The following is a 13,985-nucleotide window of genomic DNA, read 5'->3' on the forward strand; positions in this document are numbered from 1 at the left end:
ATATTTCTGCTGTAGTGCTTTCAAACAGGTAAGTTAATTGGTCATGTTGTGTACCTGAGTTGAGGTAGCAGTAAGAAAGAGTTTGGAGTTCCTGGTGACTGTGTTTACGGAGAGAAATATGTGCATGTTGTGGGGTGGAGTTTTGGTTACGTGTGTGGAGGCTACGAAGTTTAGTGGAAGCACATCTGCGACGAGTGAGGAAAAATCACGTGAGACAAACCCGTCACGTCAATTGGCGGCGCCGGATGGTTGGGAGGGGGCGAGGCGTCACAGCGACTTGGGGTTCGCCCCGTCACGCAATTACAACTTTGTGCTGGCGAAGTTTGCGATTCTAAGACATCGCCCTACTATGGTCAGCCTCAGCCTTTCCTGGTCTCCACGTCTATTCAAAAATGTAATCTGACAGCCGCGGTCCGCAACTCCTGCATCTGCAGCTTTCGCTGCGCCTTGGGATTGTTGTCGCCATCGTTTGCAGTGAAAGAGCAGGAGTCGGTAAAGTTTGTGTGCAAGTATCGCACGGCAACGGCCTTTTTTGATCTTTCGAGTTGGGGTTCGTTGGTTTTGATCTCTGGAGTTGGGGTTCGTTGGTTTAAATTTGTTGCGTTTCCATGGAAGCCTGTGGAGTGTCGCTCGCTCCCTCCACCGCTGCTTTCGGTGATGAGAAAAAGAAAATGGCGGCGGGAAAAGCTACAGGGGAGACCAAGCAGGGGCCCTTAAGCTTGACAGAGGAAGAGAGGGAGGCGCTGGACGGAATGGACAGGTAAGGAGCACAATGAATTCCTTAACTGGGCTCTGTGGTACCCGGCACCGCTCTCGCGGGTCGTCTAGAGCGGCTCACCTCAGGTGGCAGCATGGGTGTTATCTTGGAAAGCGGCCGCCTCTTCCGGGGACTTATGTTTATGAAGGCACTGTAAGTGGTTTTCCTAAAACATTAATGAACCTCCTGTATCTCTTCCCATAGCCGTCTCTTTGGTTTCGTTAAGATACAAGAAGATGGCGCTAGCACGAAGACCTTATTGGGCAAGGTAAGGCAACCGCGCCGGCCGACACTGTTTTTTCTGACAGCGCCCTTTTAGCTTCGCCTGCTGAAGCACCCGAGACCGGTTCTCGGTCATTGTTGCCTCGAAGGAAAAACAGTGTTTATCTCTTCCCCCAGGCTGAATACCCTTCTTCAGTTTTCCGACACTGTTTTGAAGCTTTAGCTGCAAAACATTTTCGAACATTTTCCTTAGATCTCTCAATTTTACACTCAAAAGATCGTGAATGTGTGCTGTTTTCAAAAGTCCCGAGTTATACACCCCAACGATGTTTCTTTTGCCGATCGTATGTAGCGTGTTATTTTAACTATATCTACTAACTTTACTTATATCCCAGATCTCAAAACGAATAACTTCTACCTAGTTACATCCGTGAAGACTTTGAATTCGGCATTTCACCAATACACTGATTTGTATGTGCTGCTCCTGAACTTAAGTGATTTATTTACACCTTTTCCTGTACTCTTACACAAATTTTGCTTTCCTTACCATTTCATAATTCTACGTATCTCTGTTTTTCTCCTTTATCCTTATTTCCTGAGTCAGACATCAGATACGAAACCCTGTTTATTACAGTAAAAACTTCTTGGCACTGCCATTTAGTTAATGGCTGCCCTTATCCGCCAAGATGGCGGGGGAAATAGGGGGAGGAGAAATGAAGGGGGAGCTTTAGAGAAGAGAGGACATAAAAACAGGGAAATACTATAGATAAGTAAGCTTTGTCCTCGGCTGCTATACTTCCTTATCGTTCAATAAAGATTGACCACTATTACCTACAAATATAAATCTTGTGTCGTTCCCAAGCTTCACAGCAGCATTCATAAATCTGCAATGTATTTATCAGCTAGTAAAACAGTTACTTACGAATACTGACTGTTCTACAAAGGCCATTGCACTCTTTCTTACCTCATTTTTTTATCCACTGAGAAAAACATGGCCAAAATAATATATGCATTCGATACCATAAAAGTTTGTCTGTGTGCAATAAATGCTGCTTTCATTAGCTGTTTTCTACTTCAATTCACTTCCTATAATTTCTATATCATTTATAATATAGTTGACGCTAATGAGTATTAAATTTTTATTTTTAAGACTTTCTGCCTAGAATTCTTATTTTTAGTTTGTATTCCCATAATCATAAACTTCTTTCACTGCTAATCTCACTTTTTTGATTTTGTGATTATTAATAATTTTCTGTAAATGTTGTAATTAAAAAAATTTACTAATATTTTTTACTATTTAAAAAATTAACTCCACTCTAATAATTTTGCCTCACTAAATCTACTCTATTTGATAAAACATGAAATACTCTAAAAATAGCACTGCAAGAAAAAATACTGACTTGCTCTCATATGATTTAAGCCATGGTGATTGTTCTAGTAATTTTTAGAAAAGATTTGAGTTAAGTATATTGCTTTTAAACTTAGTACAATAGATTAAACATTTTTTCCAACTGCAAAGAATCCTGCTCTGTATTGTGACTTTACCATATAACTTGAGGTTGGTGAAGTTGCCTGTACTGTACTGATGGTAATTTGGAAAAGAATGGGCACATCTATGATTTCTGTTATGATAATTAAGAAATAAAAGTAATATGTTTGATATTTTTGTGAATAATGTCTCAAAACTTTTGACAACTTTAAATATCTAGGTGAGAAGTTCAAGTGAATCCTGAATGGGTGGTGCTTAATATTAGATACCAGTTAGATACTGTACAATATTGGGTTTATATTTTAAGTAACTGATTTTTTTTTTAGTTATTGTGAAGATTCATATATGTTTTTCCACTTTAAATATGATTACATTTTAAATATGAAGAGATTTGAACTATCATATTTGGAAGAATTCATAAAACACTCGGTAATGTTGTTTTGTTAAACTACTATGAATGTTTTGAGTGAAATGGAAATAAAAAATTAAATTGATTAACTTCACTTAACTTTGACATATCATGAATTCCTACCTGCTTAGGTGAAAATTCAACCTAACATGAAAGTAACTTTAGTGCTGTAAAATATTCTGAGGTATACACTCACAAACTCATGAATCTCTTTCTCAGAAAATATTCTGAGGTATACACTCACAAACATGTTGTTATATGCCTTTAGAATAGTAATGCAGTTTTAAAATTCTGTAATGTAAGAATTTTTATGAGATTGCCGTGTGCTTTATAATTTTGAGTATTTCAGATTAAAATATAAATTACTAAAGTATATTGTTTTCAGTAAAATTTAAAAGTAAGCTATAAACAGGTGATGATACCTTAATTAGAGTTTTGAATTATCATATGATCTCAAATAGATTGTAGTTAAACCAGAATCAATAAACATTTATTCTTATGGTAACTAGAGGTTTTAACTTATATTTATAGTGTAGTTTAAGTAATTAGCCAAATCTTTGTCCAGAAATTAACAACAAATTTATTGCAATTTCGAAATTGTTTTGGGTTGATTTTTTTTTTGTGTTATGTTAGGATAAAGAATAGTAGAGTTGAAATAGAATTAGGATCTTATTGTTAATAGCATCCTTTAATATCAGAGCATTCCTTCATTCTCTCCTAAGGAACTATTGCTAAAATATGCATTGCTGTTGTTTATTTAGAAGCATCTTTATCATTTTTTAGTTTTTTTTTTTTTGATTCATAGTTTGATCTAGATAATCTTACTTTTTTTTTTTGTAATTCTTTTAATCAGTAAAAAGATTAGTAAAAAAGTTCTGTTTACTCTTCAGCAATGTGTTTGCTTTATGTCCTGGAGATAGAATAGTTGTTTAAAATTTTTAAAATGTTTAAAAATTTGGGGGTAATGGAAATATTTTAAAATATATTAAAGCATGCATTTTTCTAAATTCGATTTGCTTGCATGGAGGAAGCAGTTTCATAAGTGATTATGCTGTAATATTTGAATGATATTTAAGGTAATCTTACATTATGTTTTTTCCTGTTTGCTAATAAACATATTTATTTCTAGTTAACAAAGTTGTTTTGAGTTAAAGTGACCATAGAAATAATGTCATGTTTTGTTATTTATACATTTAGCTTTCAGTTTGTGCATTTAAAAGATATTTTATTGTTAGGAAAGTTGTTTTCTGAACAATAGTGGTTTTATTGTTTTCATATTACAGGACAAAGTCTTGAGTAGGCACTGAAGAGGAATGTTACTATAAAATTTTGATGCAATACTGGTCATAAAGATGGAATAGATTATAGGGAATGTTTTTATGTCTGAAAACAATTTATAACTCAGGATATAAAAAGGGACTTTCTTAATTTTGGCTTAATTTTAAAAATTAAATAGCTATGTAATCCAATAAGATGTACTTTGGGTTCCTTATTTCATGTACAGAGTAAAATTGTTTTACCTGTAAATTTTTATGACTTAAGGGGTAACATAGATTTTTGTGCCTGAATTTAAACCAAAATGAAATTTTAGTGCTTTGCTGGCTATAGAATTAGATACTTTTTCAGATATAGATGTTAGGATTTTTCATTTTAAAGTTTATTTTTATATTGCTACTTGTGATATTTTGAGTTCCTTGCAAATGATGCTAAATGAACAATACTAATATTTTTGAAATGAAGTATCCAGAGAGCTAATTTGTGTTAAGAATACTGATAAGATTGAGTTGACAAATTAAGGCCTGTATATACATATTTGTAGACTGTTAATGGAGTTTATTTAATGACTTGGCATATTTTATGATCTTGTTTTGAAACTTCAAATGATTGGCTTATAAATTGACACCATAAATCCAAACAACAAAAACTTAAGTGTAATAAGGCTTTTATGCAGGTAGAACAGAGATAAAATATGTATGAATGCCTCCTGTGAGTGAGGAAAAATAATTTTCCTCTAGCCTTCTAGGTTTTTGGCTGAGATTCTGTAATAAAAAGAAATTAACATGCGAAAAGGAGTTTTATGATGGTTTATCTTCTGTATACCTGGGAGATACCCAGGGAATTTGAGTAACTCTCCGAAATGGCCCAAGCCACCACCTTAAGTAACTTCTACCTCTTAAGAGGAAGAAAGATCTTAGGAGTGAGATGACCTTGTAAGAGAGGTTACTAGGAAAAGCATAGTACGTGTCTGTAAGATTATTATGCAGATTTAATTTTGGGACCCTCTCCATTGATTCGTTTCTTAGGATTTAGAGGCATCCTCATCTTCATGGTACAGAGAAGACACCCTAACAAATGGAGTTTTCCCTTACTAATCCTTACTAATGTGAAAGACACTTACAAAAAGACAATTGCTATTCCATTTTCAGAGGTTCTCCTCTGTCTACCTACATGCCTTTCAAAAATAACCACTTCAGAATAATTCTATGCCAAAAAAAGTACATTTTGGGGTGGTATAGTCAGCTACCCATTTATATATTAGCATGTAGTTCTCTAAGTGATGTAGGACAAGGAGAAGGATCTGGGAATATAAATCTAGGTAGAAAGTATGAAGTACTTTAAAAGTTTACCATAAAGATTAGATTAACAAATTAAAGTTTGAACTAGAGCTCTTTTCCAATAATAGAGATTAATTTTTTGGATAATTTGCTGTATAGTCTATTTCTGGTCTCATTTCATAGTAATATTTACTTATACTATTTTTCCTTGAGATCTTTTCATGAGTATTGATTACCATTTTTAAGACAGTCTCTTTAAGACATTCTATGACAGACTTGGAAGGAGTCAAGAATATTTAACAGGTCACCTTTGAGGAAATACCTCTATGATGAGAAGAGAAGACATTTTAAATTTATCACTTTATATATTCCTGTGCTGTTTAATATAACTTTTCCCTTTTTTTTTTGACATGGGCATATATTACTTTTAAATAAATTACAAATACTGGATACACCAGTGTACAGAAGATTTTAGTCAGTTGGTTATTATTTGATAAGTATTTTGAGTACCAGTTTTCAGTTCTTTTGAGTATATTCTTAGCAGTGGATTTGTAGACTCTTATGCTCATTCTGAGAAACGAGCTGTTTTCGGGACAGTTTTTCAGATGTCAGTTTGATCTGGTTGGTTCAAGTTTTTTATGTCCTTAACTAATTTTTGTCCATATCCTATCTGATAGTGATACTGGTTGTTGCTCTTCTTCCCTGTCCTGTCTCGCTGCTCCTAGTAACTTCTAATGCTTTCTATTTTTCTGAATTTGTGAACTTGGACATTTCATAGTCTTTTGTGTCTGATTTCTTTTTCTTAGCATAAGGTTTTCAAGGTTTATCCATGTGCGGCAGGTATCATGGCGATTGAAAAACAATAACAGGAGTTTTGTTACCAAAAATGATTTACTTAGGAAAAATCAAGGATTGCAGTCCAGTGCATTCATGCACAGCAAGCCAGGTGCACACACTGAACTGTTTGCAAAGATGGAGAAGTACGTACAAATCGGGGAAAAAGGAATTTAAGGGGAGAGAGCGTTTACAACCATTTGGCTTTACGTAAGCCTGAAGTTCTTACCGTAGTGCAAGAACTCCTCCCATAAGTCCTGGCTTTTCCAGCAGATCTTCCAACAGATCATGTTTGTTTAAAGTATCATCATTTTTATCTTATTCCTCTTGATGGCTGGATAATATTCCATTATATGGATATAACTACATTCTGTAGACATTTATTTGTTGATGGGCATTGGGTTATTTTCATTTTTGTGCATGTTTTGAATAGTGCTTTTTTTGTCATTTTGTTCCTGCCAGTAGGACACTGAGTACTTCTTGTTTTGGTGGGTCTATCACTTAGTTCCAAACATTTTTGAATGTCATTACACTGCTCACTGACTACCATTGTTAATGATAGAAGCCAGCCACTCATGAAATAATTTTCTCCCTCTTTATAGTATGGTAAGTCATTTTCTTTTTTTCATTTTATATAGTATGGTAAGTCATTTTGTTTTACTTCTATTCACTTCATTTTTGTCTGTTAACATTTTGCCTATAGATATGCCTAAGTGAAATTCTCTTTATTTTTAATCTATTTGGTTTTTCTTGAGCTTCCTGGATCTGTAACTTAATTTTTTATTAATTAGAGTTGGGAAGTTTACCACAGTAATTTCAGATATTTACTGCTCCTTTGCCTCTCTGCTCGGATTCGTATTATACTTTGTTGTAATGCTTAACATTGCAAGCTTATTTTTGTTCAGTGTTTTTTTTTGGATTGGACATTTCTCTTGGTATATCTTAAAGTTAATTTATTCTTCTGCTATTTCCCATCTTTTAATGAACATATCAACTTCATGTTTTCATTACAGTTGTGCAATTTAGCTCTAATATTTCTATTTCTCATGGGTTTTAATTTGTGTTTAGATTTATTAATTTGAGCATATTGTTATATTTTTAAATATAATTTTCTTTAATTCTTGGCATATATTTGCATTAGTGTTACCGAAGTAGAGGGGTTTCATTTTGTTGGTGCATTCCAATCCAAACAAGACACAGCAGGGTTGCAGCAAATAAAGGAGAGGTTTATTTTAGGAAATGGCACCAAACCCATAGACACAGGTGAGGTTGTGCCAAAGACCTGTTTCCCCTATAGCTCCCTGTCTAGGAGATAGTTTATGTATAAGAGGACTCACTCACTAGTCATACTAGCTTAGTGAGTTGGGGTTGTGGGCTCTAGTGATTGATGAGGGCTAAAGATTAGATCCTGATGTCAGACACCTCCTCCTTCTATCTGTTTTTACTTGGGGGATGTGGGAGAGGAGGACACTTGGACAGGGTCATTCTGCCCTCAGGGGTGTGGACTTGAAACCTACTGAGGTTAAGAAGTTATCTTTAGCTTGACTGAGACTTTCTTACTAAATCTGTTTGATGCTTATATAAGTGCTTAATGATTAAGGGACAGCTTAAGGAATAGGAGTGGCTGTGCAATAAAGAAAGAGAAGGAGCAAGTGAGCCTAAGGCCAGTTTGAACCTTGGAGAAAGAGGAAAGCAAAGGTTATTTTAAAGAAGTGAAGATTTTCAGTTACATTAGCTGCTTTGAAGTCTTGTAAATGCAATACGTAGATTCATTTGGAGTCGTTTTATGTTGACCTTTATTTTCTCTTTTGATTATTGTGGGCAACACATTCCTGTTTCTATATGGGCCTAGTAATTTCAGTGGAGAAATGTATTATAGCAACAGATTGTTTTTTGTGGGGTGGGGTGGTTTGGGAGGGGGAAGGACAGGCCTGGATTGAAACTATGCAACCATCTCCCTTGTGAATGTCTTTGCAATATTTTAATATGTATATTTTTTATTTTTCTGTTCTAGGTTTGTAGGGCTTATGTCACTGCCTTCATAGCTTAGCCAATAATTAGAACAGAAATTTTGTTTAGATACTTCAAACTCAAGAAGCTTTTATCATGTGCTGGCTTTCACAACACATTAAAAGTTGCACTTCTTAAAAAAAAAAAAAGTTGCAGTTCTTAAATCTTATTTAAGGTTCTCTAGGATCTCTCTCTTACACGGGCATTTTCTTAATCATCCAATATGCTGTGGAGAGCTTATTTTGACATTTTTTGGGTTTCTTATTTCCAGGATCTCCTTTAACTTTCTAACTGATGTGCTACTAAGTGCAAATTTAGGTTGCAAACTCAAACTAGTAAAGCTATGGATTTTCCTCACCCATTGTCACATTTCTCATTTTTACATTTTACACCCATGTGTTTTCACTACCCTTCTGAATCATATCTGTCCTTTTTTTGTAGCAAAGCTACTGATTTCTACATAATATGTCTACATTCTGTAGAAGTTTCAGGTTGTCTAGAATAAAAGCTTTTTAGTTATTTCCTTTTGGTATATTTCCAGTGTCATGAAATGAAATTTTTCATTAACTTTTAAATTTGTATTGCTTTTCTTCCTCCTCTTCTCCTTCCTCATCCTCCTTTTCTTTTTCTTCTTCTTTTTTTTTTTTTTTGGTAAAAGTAGTCGTTATCTTCCTGAATGCTGGCCTTACTGGAAGTCCATTTTCCAGGATCCTGTAATTTGTGAGAGGGGGAGAAAATTTATGTAAAAAATTTGACATTGAGACTGGCACTATGCGGGCCATGGTTTAAATATGAAGAGGAAGGAGGCAGCCATTTAAAAAGATCTCTTAAAAATGTTTTTGTTATTTAAATATACTACTACTATGACTTTATTTCTGATTACACTTGAATATGCTTTGTAAATTTATTCTCATTCCCCCAAAAGATTACATATGATTGATAAACACAAAGTGATACATATTTGAAGTGTACAATTTGATAAGATTTTATATACATACAACTGTGAAACCACCACCAAAAAGCAACAGACTGAATATCACCATCAGCCTCTTAATTTCCTTGTTACCTTTTGTAATCTTTCACTTTTTTATCTTTACTGCTCTACCCTTCATCTTCTAAGTAATCACTGATGTACTTTCTATCACTAATGGTTAGTTTGTTTGCATTTCTAGAACGTTATATAAATGAAACTATACAAAATATAATGTGTATTAGTCTTTCTCTAGTAGCTTATTTTCAGTTTTTTCATTTTGTTTTATGTATTTAATATGTTTTATATTTATCTTTCAAATATTTTGGGGTTTCCAGATAGCTTCATGTTACTAATTTTTACTTACTAAGTTATTAGAGAATATGCTTTGTATGATTTGAAATCACTTACATATATTGAGATTTATGGGGTTTTTTGTTTTAGTTTTTTGCTTGCAGAGGAGGAATGTACTCAGAACACCCACTATATCCAGAAAATGCTTGCAACACAGTGTGCAATGTAGAGTATCAGTTGTTTACCTTCGTAGTTGCCTGCTTGACTGGGAGCTGTGGCTCTCTGCTACTGGAAAATATCTAAATTTGAAGTGCAGTTTTTACTGAATATGTGTTGATTTTGAATGATCATAAAGTAGAACAATTTTAAGTTGAATAGTTTAAGTTGGAGGAGTGTCTGTAATGTGAATATTGATCTGCTTAAGCTGTTTTCATTCTTTTTTTTTTGCTGCTCTATGTGAATTTCATTTACTTATTTTTTGAGTTTGCTGATCTTTCTACTCATGTAGTTTGTTAATTGAACCAATCTCTTGAATTTTTTAGTTGAATTTTTTTTCAGCTTTGTGGTTTATGTTTGGTACTTTTGTTTTCTCTTTTTTGAAAATTTACTCAGTCTTACCTGATCGAAGTGAATATCTTTATGACTATGATTTTGAACTTAGTTTATCAAAATCTTTTTCTGAGATTTTATCTTGTTCTTTTGTTTGGAACAAATTTTTATTTTCCTTGACTCTTTGTTGGTTTTTAAGGATAAAATACAACAACTCTATATTCCTGCCCTTGTTTGTGGTTGTCTCTCAAAGTTTGGTGGTTATCCAACCAGTCTTCTTTATTAGCGGCTTTCAGTTGTTGAGGGTGTACTAGGACCTGTCAGTGTTGTAAAGGGGAGGATCTCAGTAAGCACCTAGTTTTAGCATGATTGGAATTGGGACCCTCAAGCAGCAGTTTATAAAGTATTCAGCTATACTTTTTCAGGGTTATAGTAGGAGCTGGGTGGTTCTCTTTGTTGACTTTATGCTGTGCTGTGGGGGATAACCTGTTAAGCATTGTTTCTGTTTTTTACAGCCCCCTGGGACCCATGAATTTAAGCCCTGATGGCCAAGAGATTCAAGCCATCAAGAGGTGTCCCCTAGGTGGTTGCTCCAGAACTGGGTGCCATGTCTGTGTATAAGTTACTTTTTGGGAGGAACCCATGTGACCTCAAGCAAGACAGAGGGAGACTGCAAAGATGGTGACCTGCCAGCTTCCTGTGTCTGGAGAATATTATAGTCCAGTCCAAGCCAGCCTTGTTTTAACATCCCTGATGTGTATTAAATTAGAATCCTGACCCTCAGGCCACAGCTATGAAGATAAGCAAATAGGCCCTCTTTCTTGTTCTGGACCCTAGGGGGTAGGCCCAATAAGACTGTGCGTGCCTTTAAAAACTCTTAGTTCTCTTTAACATTGTGGGTTTCTTGGACTCAAGTCCTGTTGGCTTGTAAAGCTAGGTATTTTGGGGACCCGTTTCTTAGGGGCACCAGATGTAAGATCCAAACCCTTTGCTCCTTTGATTCTCTGCTCCTCAGGAAGAAGCTGGTTGTTGTGAGTTGTCTCTTAGTTATGTCACTGTGCTGGGACTACTGTTTATGCTGAGATTCTGACTCGACCTCTCCCTGCATTGCAGTGTGGGTCTTTTCATTCACTGAGGTATAGCAGTCACTCAGCTAGTTTCAGAGGGAAGTGTTCATGCATAACTGTAGATTCGGTGTGTGTGGGAGGAGGAGACTTTAGAAGCTTCTAACATTTCTATTTTGAATTAGAACCCACCATTCAATGATTTTTTGGGCTGCTATACATCTTTAGTTTCACATTGGGATGTTTAAAAATTTGGTCAAAACCGTATATTCTATTTTATATAATTTAAAAGTTTAGAATTGTTAAAAACATTTGGCAATATTTAAATCTGTTAATTTTGTTTATCATTTCTGTTTAAGCTACTTCAGATATTTTAAATAGAAAATCATTTGTTTAAATGTTGCTTTTATTTGTCACTTAAAAATATTGCCAACACCAGGGGGTGGCTCCATAGTGTCACGGTCAGCACATCTGCTTTACATGCAAAAGGTCCTGGGTTCCCCAAGTAGAGCCACTGACCATGTCCAGAGTGCACCAGGTCTCCCCGCTACCTCCAGTGCACCAGGGGTGGGGGTTGGTGGGCAGGCAGGCCATGAGCGCGTGGAGGGAGATGCCCTGCCTTCAGAGATCCAGTTCTTAAAAAAAAATAGGTCAGGTGTGGAAATGGCGGGGGGGGAGGGGGTTGCATGTAAAATATTATCAACACCATAATATGTTAGCTGAGCACCTATAAAGGACACCCTAAAGCATGTTAATATTTACATTAAAATTAGCTTTCGATAAGTCATATGCTTGTATATGAACAGTTATTATTTGACAGTGTTTAGGAATGGCATGTAAAGTTGGTGACTGGAATAACAGAATTTTCAAATAAATAAAAAGGCTGCTAAATTGTGAATAATAGCATCATGGGAGAAGGGAAGGATACTTAGATTTCACACTGTTCTGGGAGGATATTCTGCTTTAACTTTACTGTTTAAACATTTGCTGTTTAGTGGTTTTTTCAAGGTGTTATGGATTGTATACGTATAATTCATCTTTAAAACGATAGTGTGAGCCAGTTATTTTTGTGAAGGGCATTGCTTGCTTTAATACAATATCTTGCATTGTTTCATATATTTTTAATTTATAATCGTTAAGATATTATGTTTTCAAATACTATATGGGTTTTCATTTGGATTTAAGCCTTAATATATATTAAGTACTAGTGAATTCACTTCTGACAGTTTTTCATTGATTTTTTCAAGTTTCTGTCCCTAAAATTGAATGAATTTAAATTGAATTTAGATTGAATCTAAATTTCCTACAACAAATCATGAAAAATTCTTTAATGATATTTCATAAAAAAAGCAAACTAGATTAATTTTGGAACATTTACTAAGTATAGAAAAACAAAATGAGTAAAATACGTTGGAACTTTTAAAGATTTGTTTCATGTCATTTTAGTTCTTATTCTTTGAATTTTTGTGAAACCATATGTTTAAGTCAAAGTTTTTTCAGCGATGGTACTAATGACATTAAAAACAATTACTTAATTTATTCTTTTTTTGTGTGTGTGTGACATTGCTTAACGAAATCCAGTTGGTTTCAGCTGTATATTTTAACAGTAAGGCATGGATATATTTACAGTATGTGTTCTACTAATGACATTTTTCACTAGCTAAACCTCTTGTGGGGAGCTGCCCTGCTTGGCTTTTTTAGGACGTATATCAGATTATTTCTACACTGCCAAATGCTCCTAGTAGAACCGCAAATCTCTCAGTTCATTTCCTCTCTCCTTTATTTTGGGTACTGTGACAACCCAAAGTTGTTGGGTCCTTTGCTGGTCACATACAGAGAAGCCTGAGGGAACTGGTTTATCTCAGAGAAAGCAGTTTTTATTCATGGGGCAGCCAGAAATGTAAAGTACCTGGAAACTGTCTTTTGTCTTCCTTCTTGTTCACTTTTACCTTATTTAACAGTTGATTCTCTTGATAGAAAAACATCATCTTTGACTACCAATACTTTTTTGTAGTGGCATAGTGATGAAAGGTTTAAGAAATTGGTACTGAAGCCTGAGTTTATGGGCAGATATATTTAAGTTCTCTTTCTTAACTGGGCATTACGTTTCATGAGAGAATTAGTGACACTGTTAATTTTAGGTGTCAAAAGTATTAAGTAGCAGGAGAAAGTTTGCTGTAGTGGATTGACAGTGGCATGAAGGTATACTGACAAGAATAGGATATTATATAGTTATATTAGCATCAGTTGGCTTACATCATGAAAAAATTTTATTTATGTTTACATTTAATTAGCTATAAGAAGTTACAGAAGATTAGGTATAAGTTTTCTTAATGTGTAATTAATTAAAAAATAAGAAAATAATTAGAGATTTATTTACAATGCTTCATATTAAAATGTCAAATTCATTGTTTTGTTAATGTAAAGCTTAAAAAATATAGCCTAATAGTTTTAACATAATAATTCTAAATTATAAAGCACTGCAGTGGTTTTGTATTTTGAATTATAACTATTTGTCAGATAGAAGTCATAGATGACTTGAACAACATAGGATCTGGAATTTTGTATCTCCAAATTATAGTAATTTCTGGGACTTGAGTAGATTCAGACTTTTAAATTTTCAGTGATTGTAGTTTGATACCAAGGCTTATATTTAGATAACTAATAGAAGAATAGAAATTTAAAACAGTCCTTTTAAATCTTACTGTAGAGATAATTGATTCATCCCAGAACACCTATACTTATAGTAGATCTATAAACTTATTTTTAAATACCTATGCTCTACTTTTTTGGGTATGTGACTTTTTTTCCCTCTCTGTATTTGAAATCTTC

General features: G+C 34.3%; 1 protein-coding gene across 1 annotated transcript in view; it reads left to right on the top strand.

Annotated features, from left to right (window-relative positions):
* Nucleotides 1-225: 225 nt before the first annotated feature.
* LOC102897701 (histone demethylase UTY-like) overlaps nt 226-13,985 on the top strand; it is a 185,373-nt gene continuing 171,613 nt past the window's right edge. Inside the window, 2 exon segments of the mRNA XM_025050980.1 lie at nt 226-760; nt 962-1,025. Coding sequence (XP_024906748.1) covers nt 609-760; nt 962-1,025 — 216 coding nt within the window. The 5' untranslated portion in view covers nt 226-608.

The sequence above is a fragment of the Pteropus alecto genome, unplaced genomic scaffold (genome assembly GCF_000325575.1).
Source record: "Pteropus alecto unplaced genomic scaffold, ASM32557v1 scaffold18, whole genome shotgun sequence".
Taxonomy (NCBI): domain Eukaryota; kingdom Metazoa; phylum Chordata; class Mammalia; order Chiroptera; family Pteropodidae; genus Pteropus; species Pteropus alecto.